This window comes from Equus asinus, chromosome 14 (assembly GCF_041296235.1).
Source record: "Equus asinus isolate D_3611 breed Donkey chromosome 14, EquAss-T2T_v2, whole genome shotgun sequence".
In the NCBI taxonomy this organism is placed as follows: domain Eukaryota; kingdom Metazoa; phylum Chordata; class Mammalia; order Perissodactyla; family Equidae; genus Equus; species Equus asinus.
Genome location: NC_091803.1, coordinates 49155054 through 49163605, shown reverse-complemented (window position 1 = coordinate 49163605; position 8552 = coordinate 49155054). Strand labels below are relative to the sequence as shown.

General features: G+C 66.8%; 1 protein-coding gene across 2 annotated transcripts; it reads right to left on the bottom strand.

The window, feature by feature from the left end:
- Positions 1-4917: 4917 nt before the first annotated feature.
- On the bottom strand, positions 4918-8545 carry RPUSD1 (RNA pseudouridine synthase domain containing 1). Of its 2 annotated transcripts, none has more exons than XM_014848906.3 (6): positions 8222-8360; positions 7434-7623; positions 7235-7358; positions 7004-7106; positions 6764-6865; positions 4918-6232 (listed from the first exon to the last, which is right to left on the bottom strand). In XM_014848906.3, exons 2-6 carry the CDS (start codon positions 7613-7615, stop codon positions 5793-5795), a joined length of 951 nt encoding a protein of 316 aa, XP_014704392.3. In that variant the 5' UTR covers positions 7616-7623; positions 8222-8360; the 3' UTR covers positions 4918-5792. The 2 variants fall into 2 exon arrangements, with proteins under 2 accessions (XP_014704392.3, XP_070341386.1); XM_070485285.1 differs by lacking the exon at positions 8222-8360 and adding an exon at positions 8412-8545 and having other exon boundaries at positions 4924-6232.
- Between the last annotated feature and the right edge of the window lie 7 nt (positions 8546-8552).

The following is an 8552-nucleotide window of genomic DNA, read 5'->3' as shown; positions in this document are numbered from 1 at the left end:
CCATGGCTCTGTCCTGAGTCTGAGCCCCGAGACCCCAAGCAGAGGCACTGGGCTTGGTGGCCACCTTCCCTTGGGTTGCTCAGCCCTTCATAGCCGTGGCCTCCCCTTGTCCCTGCCAGGACCCCTGGGCCCGGTGCCTTGTCTGTGCCGTCCCCCCTTCCCTTCTCTGACCCCTAGAGGGTGGGGGGAGCCTGGGGCAGGACCCCCAAGTGCAGGCCTCAGGACGGGGTGGCCGGAGAGCGGAAGCACCCTCCACGTCTGCCATGATGCAGGAGGTGGTGCTGCCCCAGGAGCCCGGCAGTGGGAGCCACCCAGAGGGCCCAGGGTGCCCCTCCCGTGAAGGGGAGCCACCTCACCGGCTCTGGGGCCCATGCCTGTGTGGTGTACACGGGTCGTCCTGGCAGGAAGCTGCCGGGGTCACGGGCGGCGGGTCCAGGACAAGCTGCAGAGGACATGGGAGGTGACGAGGCTGGCCCACCACCTACCCCGCCTGCCTCGGCTGCAGGGCACAGAAAGGGAGGCCTCGCCCAGGGTCACACAGGATGGGCACTCTGCCGGGCAGGCGACCCCTTGCCGTCTTTGGGGAGGGGCGTGACCCCACAAACGATGTGTCTTTGGAACAAAAGGAGCTGACGCAGGGGTAGCCGGGCTAATGCCGGGGCCTCTCTTATCACAGGTCGGGGCTCAGGGGACCCGTGGGCTGCGTTGTCTCCAATGAACAAATCTCTAGCAGCTATGGAGGAAGGGGGGTGGCGGTCCCAGTGAGGCCCCACAGGCAGCTGGGGAGAGGCCTGGTGGCTCCTCAGCCTGGCCCCGGGCAGCCTCAGCCTCACCCCCACACCTGGGTGGCCCACGCAGCTCCCTGCCCCTCTCTTGGCCTCACACCCAGCCCGAGGCACCACCCACACCCAGACCCCCAGGCAGAGACCAAAGCTGTGAGGCCTGGGGACTCGGGTCCTGGGGGTGGAGGCGTGTCAGGAGCCAGACCCCCCTGCCCGGCCCTGGGCACAGCTCCGCACAGAGTGACGGCCAGGGCCGGCTGTGGGGCCCCGGACTGCAGGTACCAGGAGGAGGACAGGGAGGTTACCGTCCCAAGTAGGGGGCAGAACAGAGGCTCCGAGGGGCTCAGCTACCTGCCCAGGGGCCACACAGAGCCCAGACTCGAAGCTGGAGCCCTGTGGATCCAGCTGATGGTGGCCTGTGCCCCCGCCCCCGCCCCTCACCTGACCATGAAGACTGTCTGCTCCCGGGCCCGGCGGTGGCCGTGCTGTGCAGGGGGATGGTAGACCAGATACCAAGTGCTGCAAACACCAGCAGCCGCAGCCCATCAAGCATGTCAGCCCCGGCAACCAAGCCGTGGGGCGCAAGAGTGGTGCAGACTGGGGGTGCTGGGGTCCCTGCTCGCCTCCATGCCTCACACAGCACCCTGCCCGGCCGGCCACCCACTCCTGCAGTGACGCCCGCCAGCCAGACGTGTAGGGGAAGGGCCGGGGCTGTGCCAGGTGACACTGCCGTGTCAGCCTCTTGGGGCCCCAGGCACAGCAGGCACCTGCTCCCCAGCCCTGGGGGAGCAGGAGGCTGAGCTCACGGTTGGCGGCTACCCAGTGCACACCGCTCCACACTGGGGGGCTCTGCCCGGTGGTGTCCTTGCCCTGAGGGTCGTGCGTGCATCACACACGTACACGTCTGCATTCTCCATGTGGGCTGATGTGTGTGTGCACATGTGTGTGTTCATGTGTGCCTGGGAGCGCACACATCTACATGCATGTGTGATGCATGTGTGTTCCCTGGAGGGACATTAGGCACACGTGGGGCCAACGTGGCGCCTGGGTTTAGTGACACATGTGGTGTTGTTTCTCTTCTGTGGATGCTGGAAACAGAACCTGTGGGGACTGTGCCCATAGGCACGCATCTCCAGACGTGAGTGTGCTGTGGGGCGGGGAGGGTGTGTGGGCACCAGGTGGGCAGCCTCGATGGTATAGAGCTGTGCCACACGTGACCTGGGGCCCACCTGTCCCATGGGGCCCGGGATGGGGTGGCTCCACCGGGCGGGCCTCCGAGGCAGAGCAGAGGTGTGACTGCAGGAGGGACTTCTGACCTGCCTGCTGGGCTGGGAATGAAGGCATGCCTGCAGAAGCTTCTTCCCCAGCTAAGGGGGACAGGGGTGGGTGTCCCAGGCTGATGTCTGGCCCCAGCCTCAGCTCCAGCTCTCGCCGCCTCCTGGGAGGGGTACAGCCCCTGTTGGCGGAGCCCGGAGGACTCTGGGGCCTTGAGCCCCAACGGCACAGGGTCAGCCGCTGAGCCAATGCCGTCAGCATCACAGGACCACATGTGCCCAACAAGCCAGCCCCATGGCCAAGCAGAGACACTGACCTGGCTCCTGGACAGGCCCCCAGGAGTCCAGCCACACCAGCTAGAGCTCGAGGGCACCCTGGAGCCTGTGGTGACAGCCCCTCCTGCTGAAACTCCCCCTGTCAGGGCAAATGGCAGTGAGCCTGGTGACCCCCCGAGTCTGGAGAGGGGTGGGGTCCCAGGGGGCAGGCTTGGGGGAGGGCCCCACTGGAGGGGGCAGGCTCACCCTGGGCCCCGGCACTGACCCGAGGCCGGCCTGTCACTCCACCCAAGCCCCAAGCACTTTCCTGGGAGCGGGTTTTGGTTGAGGGGTTGCAGGGACACTGAGGGGCCTGTAGAGTGGGGGTGTCACTTGGTAGTGGGGTCTCCACCCACCCCAGGGCCCAGGCTGGGCTGAAGGAGACTCCCCACAGGCCAGCAGGGGCGGGAACAGGAGGAGGCCAGCGAGTGCAAGAAGCCTGATGCTGGCCAACCCCGCTGTGGGCTTGACCTCCAGGGCAGCCCAGGCCCAGGCTGGACCAATGGCCACAGCAACAGAGCAACTGCTGGGCCAGAAAGAGCCACGCATCCTGCCTCACTGAATCTGCCCCAACCCGCAGCACAGCCGGAACACGTTTCACAGTTGAGAAAACAGGCCCAGAGTGGCTGAGCAACTCGCTTGTGGCCACACAGCGGTGAGTGCAAAGCGGGATCAGATCCTGTGGCTGGGCTGGGCGACTGTGTGCGCTCCTGACCTCGCAGCATCCCTGGGGGTGGTACCCCATCGGCACACAGGCTCCTGGGAGCTCATCCATCGCAAGCCTACGCATCACTTTGTCCGTGCCGAGTGCCCCCTGGAGTGCCTGCCTGGCCCTCCTTGCCTGAAGAAATCCTCCTTGTTGCTCTTCTCCCACATCCTCGAAACCCTGCCCACCCACAGGTAGGGTGATGGGGGCAGACGGGCTGGGTGGGCCCCTGTGTCTGGGTTCTGAAGCCTCAGCCCAGGGACCAACGGGGTGGGGGGAGGCAGCCCAACTGTAGCCTTGATCTGGATGGCCAGTGGGTGGCTCTCTGGGTCCTGAGGGACACAAGGGGCTGATGGGGTTTTTTGGGGGTAGGAGCCGGCTGGAGGGGGAACACATGCCACCTACCCCTGGACCGGCAGTCCTCCCTGCCGTCCTGCCCTCCCTCCCTCTGTGGCTGCCCCTCTGTGCGGTCCACGCACCTTCCTGTCTCGTCACTTGCTCTCCAGGCTCAGCCCGTGGGCCCTGTGCCAGACCAGCGTGTCCAGATCCACGCTCTGTGGCTGGTCATGCCCGCCCTCTGCTTGCCCCAGGCCCCACCCCAGCCCGGAGTCCCCACCCTGCAGACTGGCAGTCAGAGTCCTCCCCAGGGCTCCACCCCGTGGCTGACCTCCTGCACCTCCCTGGCTCCAGAAGGGTGAGGATGGGGAGTAGTGGGTCGTCCTTGGCCCCCCAGGCTCACCGGCAGCTTCCTGGGACCTGGGGGTGGGGAAGACAGCGGTGATGCCAGCCCGCTGCCCCTGCTCCCAGCTAGGAAGGGGCTGGCATGGAAGGACACTGAGTAGCCCTCCCCGGTATAGAGAATTCGACCTCGGCAACTGAAAGAAGCTGCCAGGCTCCATCAATGGGTCTGAAAGGCAACCTGGAAAGACGAGTCTCTCTGTCGCGGTGTGAGAAACGGCCTTCACGCGTGGGGCATGGGGTGTGAGTGACGGGGGGGAGGAGTGGGCAGTAGGAGTAGAGCAGAGAAGGGAAGGGGCCAGGTCTCAGCAGGAAGGCGAGGTGCACCAAGGTGTCTGAGAAGCTGGAGGAGCCGGGGGAGCTGGGACAGGGACCCGTGGTACCATCCCATTGCACCGCGCCAGGCCCACCACAGTAACTATCTAGCCGGCTGTCCACTTGTACTGTGCTATAAGTGCCTCTTGGGCCCCTCTGGTCTGCTCCAGCCCCTCCTGTCACAGATGAGGAACTGGAAGTGCACGGAGCAGGGGCTGGGGCCTGGGTCTCTGCTGAGGTCCCACGGCGGCTGGGCGGCCGCCACTGGCTCTGTCCCAGCTGAGCTCCCGCTGTCACTACATGTGGGGCCAGCCCACGGGCACCACAGCAGGGCCTGTCTGCACGGGACTGGGAGAAGGGGCCCGGCCCAGCTGGATGCAAAGACAGGGCGTGGGACCTCAGACTGGCTGGTGCCCAGGCGCTAGCCCTCCTGTGTTGTTCTCAGACAGTAGAGGGTCCAAGGGCTGGCGTAGGGGTGGGGCAGCCACTCTGTGAGGGGCCCTGGTTGAAAGCAAGCGAATGCTCCAGCCTGTTTGGCTGCAGGACGGGGGCCCTCTAGGGAAGTGGCTGACTCAGCTTCTGTTCCCCCGCCAGGAGCCCAGCCCCCATGGCCCCCACATCAGGGTGCAAGGTCCTCACTGCATGGGGGGAGAACAGGTCACCAACCAGGACCACAAAGTTCACCCTGAGCCCCGCTGGGGGGCCTGGGGCCAAGGTCTGCCTAGTACAGGGAGAGGGAGCAAGGGCCTGGCCCCCCTGGAGCCCCCATATCGGACACAGTCACAGCCACAGGGCCAGTCACTGAGTGTTTATTCCAAGTCCCCAGAGCCCAGCTGTGGCCAAGGTGGCATGGGTATGTTGTGGGGGACAGATGAGACGGGGCTGACCGTCCTTACTCTCAGGCTGAAGTCTTATGACCTGTGGCTACCTGAGAACCACAAGGCAGGCAGTGATGGCAACGGGTGCAGTGGGGGACCCAGAAAACCCTGCAGGAGCAGCACTTATGTCAGGCCTGGAGGGACGGCATGCGTGGCGGGGGGCAGGGGGTGTGGCCCAGAACCACCCCTGTGTGCGATGCTCAGGATTCGGGAGGAGGGGCTGAGGCCCACAGGCAGAGTCTGGCAGAAGCGAAGGCGCAAGGCAGGACCGGCTGCGCTGGACGGGTCAGGGTCTGCAGGCGGAGAGGGCCTAGCCAGCCCAGGGTGATGGGCACAGAGGGTCCGAGCAGAGCAGAGGAGCAGGGTGCCCTGTGGGGTGGGCTGGGGCCTGGGAGGAGCCCACCCTGAGGTGGCCCATGGCCCCGCTCTGCCTCTTCCAGGGTGATCTGGATGAGGTGAAAAAGTAGGTCCCTGGGGGTGAAGCTTTGGAGCCAAAAAGGCGTTTCAAGAAAACGGGCAGGCCTCGGTTTTCCCTGCGGGGCTGGGAGAGAGGCCAGCTCAGTCTCACAGGCTGGAGCTCCATCCTCTGGAACCACGGTGGCCGGGCTCCCCCTGCTGGCCCCTCTCCAGGTCTGGCCACTCCAGTCGGGGTGGGGCCTCAGTTCTTGCCCACTGCGAGGCCGCAAGCAGGAACATCCAGCCTTGGGTGGGCCTCGGGTTCTGACCCGCAGCCCCGGTCACCCTAGGGGTCCTAGCCTGCCACCCCAACCCCAGCCTGGTGACCTCAGTGGTCTGGCTCCAACGTCCACTCTGACAGCCACTGTAAGCATGAGGCCCGCTGCGCCTCTGTCTCAGGGGGCTTCGCAGGGGGCTTCGCGGGGGGCGGTGGGGGCTGGCCCGGCCCAGGCAGGGGTGTGGAAGGGCTGCAGGGCCCAGGGCCCCCTTCTGTGGGGTCAGGGTCGGGGGCGGCCCGCAGGGCCTGGATGAGCTGGTCCAGCGGCTGCACCAGGGTGTGGGGGCTCCAGCAAGGATCAAGGGCGGGCACGAAGGGGTCAGAGGTGCAGACCTCCACGCACTCTGTGTGCGTGGGGATGCGCAGATAGAAGGCGTGCAGCATCATGCGGAAGGGCTGGTCCTCCCCGCCCGAGGCCTGGCCGTACGTCAGGTCCCCCACGACGGGGTGGCCAAGGGCGCTGCAGTGCACGCGGAGCTGATGCGTCCGGCCTGCGGGGGGGAGGGGGGCGGTCAGAGAGGGTGCCACCCCAGCCCACCCTCCACCTGTGACATCGCACCCAGCACCGATCCCCACGGCCTCAGAGCCTCACATGACCTCTGGGGACGGCAGCCCTGCCTGTTTCCTGCTGCAGAGAAAGACATTAGAGATCAAGATGAGCGTTGACTTCTGGGGTCACCCTGGTGAGAGAAGGGCCAGGGCAGCGCTCTGTCTGCTGGAGAACCTGGCCAGCCTTCTCGCTGCCCTCATGTCTAGGCCAGTGAGACTCCGTGCAGGGTGAGGTGGCAGCATGTGGGACTAAGGCTAAGAGTGTAAGACCAGCTTGACCAGCAAAGCTCGGGATGGCCCCAAGTAAGCTACTCTGCCTCTGTGCCTCAGTTTCCTTCCCTGCAAAGCCGGGACACCGCAGTGCCCTGTGCAAGAAGATGCGACGCCAGATGTTCACCACGCCGGGGGCAGGGGACCATCACCGGGCAGCGAGGGGCCCGGGCAGCTTCCCGGCCCCCCCCCCCGGGACACACCTGTGAGAGGCTGTAGGAGCACTTTGGACACGGGGTCCCCTGCGTACAGCCCAAGCTCCAGGACCACGAGCTCTGTGAGGCTCGGCTTTGGGTTCTCACAGCCTGCAGGGAGGAAGGCGAGTTGTGAGGGTTGGCTGGGCCAGCCCTGGGAACCCAGTCCACCCCAGCCCAGGTCACCTGCCCACCCAGGGTCCCCACAGGGTGATAGATGCCCCACGGCCCTGCCCCTGCTCTCCGTACCCTGTGTGCCCTCGATGCACATGGTGTGGGCCCGGCCCTCTGTGCTGTTCCTGCCAATGGCATAGCTGACAGTCATCTGGCTTTCCTGGATGTGTCCCCGCACCTGCCAGGGAAACAGTCACACGCTGCTCACGGGGCCACTTGCTACTGCTGTGGAGCCCCTGACCCCCAGGGCCTGCTGAAGCGGGCTGAGTCAGAGTCCCTGTGTTCTGGGGTCCCGCCGGGCCTTACCAGGGCCAGGTAGGCCTTGGTGACGCGGCGCTCCTTGAAGCACCTGTAAGCACTGCCCGCGGCTGCCTTGTTCAGGGCCACGCACAGTGCCCCGCTGGTGGAGAAGTCCAGCTGGTGGCAGAACCTGGCGTGGGGCAGAGGATCAGTGGTGGCTGGGTGGGAGGCTGCTGGGGGCCCCCTGTACCCCGCTCCAGCGTACCTGAACCCGTAGTAGGTGTCAGGGTCAGCCAGCTCCGGGAAGCGGTGCCGCAGCTGCTTCTGGAGGGTCAGCGTCTCCTGCCATGTCTTGCTGTCGATACGCACATCCCAGTGCTTGTTCACCACCAGGAAGTCACGGCTGCGGTACACGATGCACAGGTTCTCCACGCTGCCTGGCTCCATGGCGGGGCCTGCAAGGCACAGCAAGTGTGTGGAGCAGGGGTCACAGCCCACATCAGGGTCCTGCCCAACCGGCACAGACATCCCCCACTCCCCAACCCGGGATCTGAGACCACGACGCTGCCGGTCAGGCAAGCACACACACCCACTGTGCGCCCGCACCTACTAAGTCCCTTACCACCCTCAACCCTGACTCCAGCTGGACAGTGTCAGCTGGGTGGGGAGTCTGGCGAAGGTCGGGGGAGCCAAGGTTGCTCTGGGCTCCAAGTGCGGGGCGTCCTGTCCAAATCTAGGCCTGGGAACAAGCAGCCTCGCTCTCAGCCCGCCCCCACGGACCCCTCGCCGACGGGTCGTGGACGCGCGATGGGGACCTTTTCCTGAGTGCGGAAACGCCGCGTCCCCACGGCCGGGGCGGCCCAGGTCAGCACGCGCCGGGAGGGGCCATCCCACCCTCGCCTACCCTCATCCTCTCTCTTCCCCCGACAACCCCCAGGCAGACACCCCCTCCGCGGAAGCCTCTGTCCCCAGCGCCTGATGGGCACAGGCCGAGGAGTCCCGGGGGGACCCCGGCTGTGAGCCTCCCACGCCCCCACCCACTCCGGGACCGACCTGCAGCCGGGCCGCGCCGTCTGGGCCCCCGATGCCACTGCCGGGCCCTGGCTCCAGCCCTTGCGTCCCCGCGCCTCGCGAGCCTGCGACCCTGGACCCCCGGCTCGGTCCACCGAGCCGCGCCGCGCCCGCCCCGCCTGCGCGCGCAGCCCCGCCCACGCCCCGCCCACTCCCCGCCCACGCCGCGGACCTGCGAGCGCGCCCGGCCAATGGCGAGCGCCCGGGATCGGCCGCTCCGACGGCAGAGCGCTGGCCCTGCCCCGCCCACGCCCCGCCCACACCAGGGACGGGCGGCCATGCGGGCCTATGGCGAGCGCCGCTGAACCCGCCG

Excerpts from the sequence above, each read along its gene's own strand:
- RPUSD1 (XM_070485285.1), bottom strand. The coding sequence starts at position 7,615 with ATGGAGCCAGGCAGCGTGGAGAACCTGTGCATCGTGTACCGCAGCCGT. Across the intron at positions 7,359-7,433 it reads GACACCTACTACGGGTTCAG|GTTCTGCCACCAGCTGGACT; the intron begins GTACGCTGGAGC and ends GCCCCACGCCAG. Across the intron at positions 7,107-7,234 it reads CCAAGGCCTACCTGGCCCTG|GTGCGGGGACACATCCAGGA; the intron begins GTAAGGCCCGGC and ends TTTCCCTGGCAG.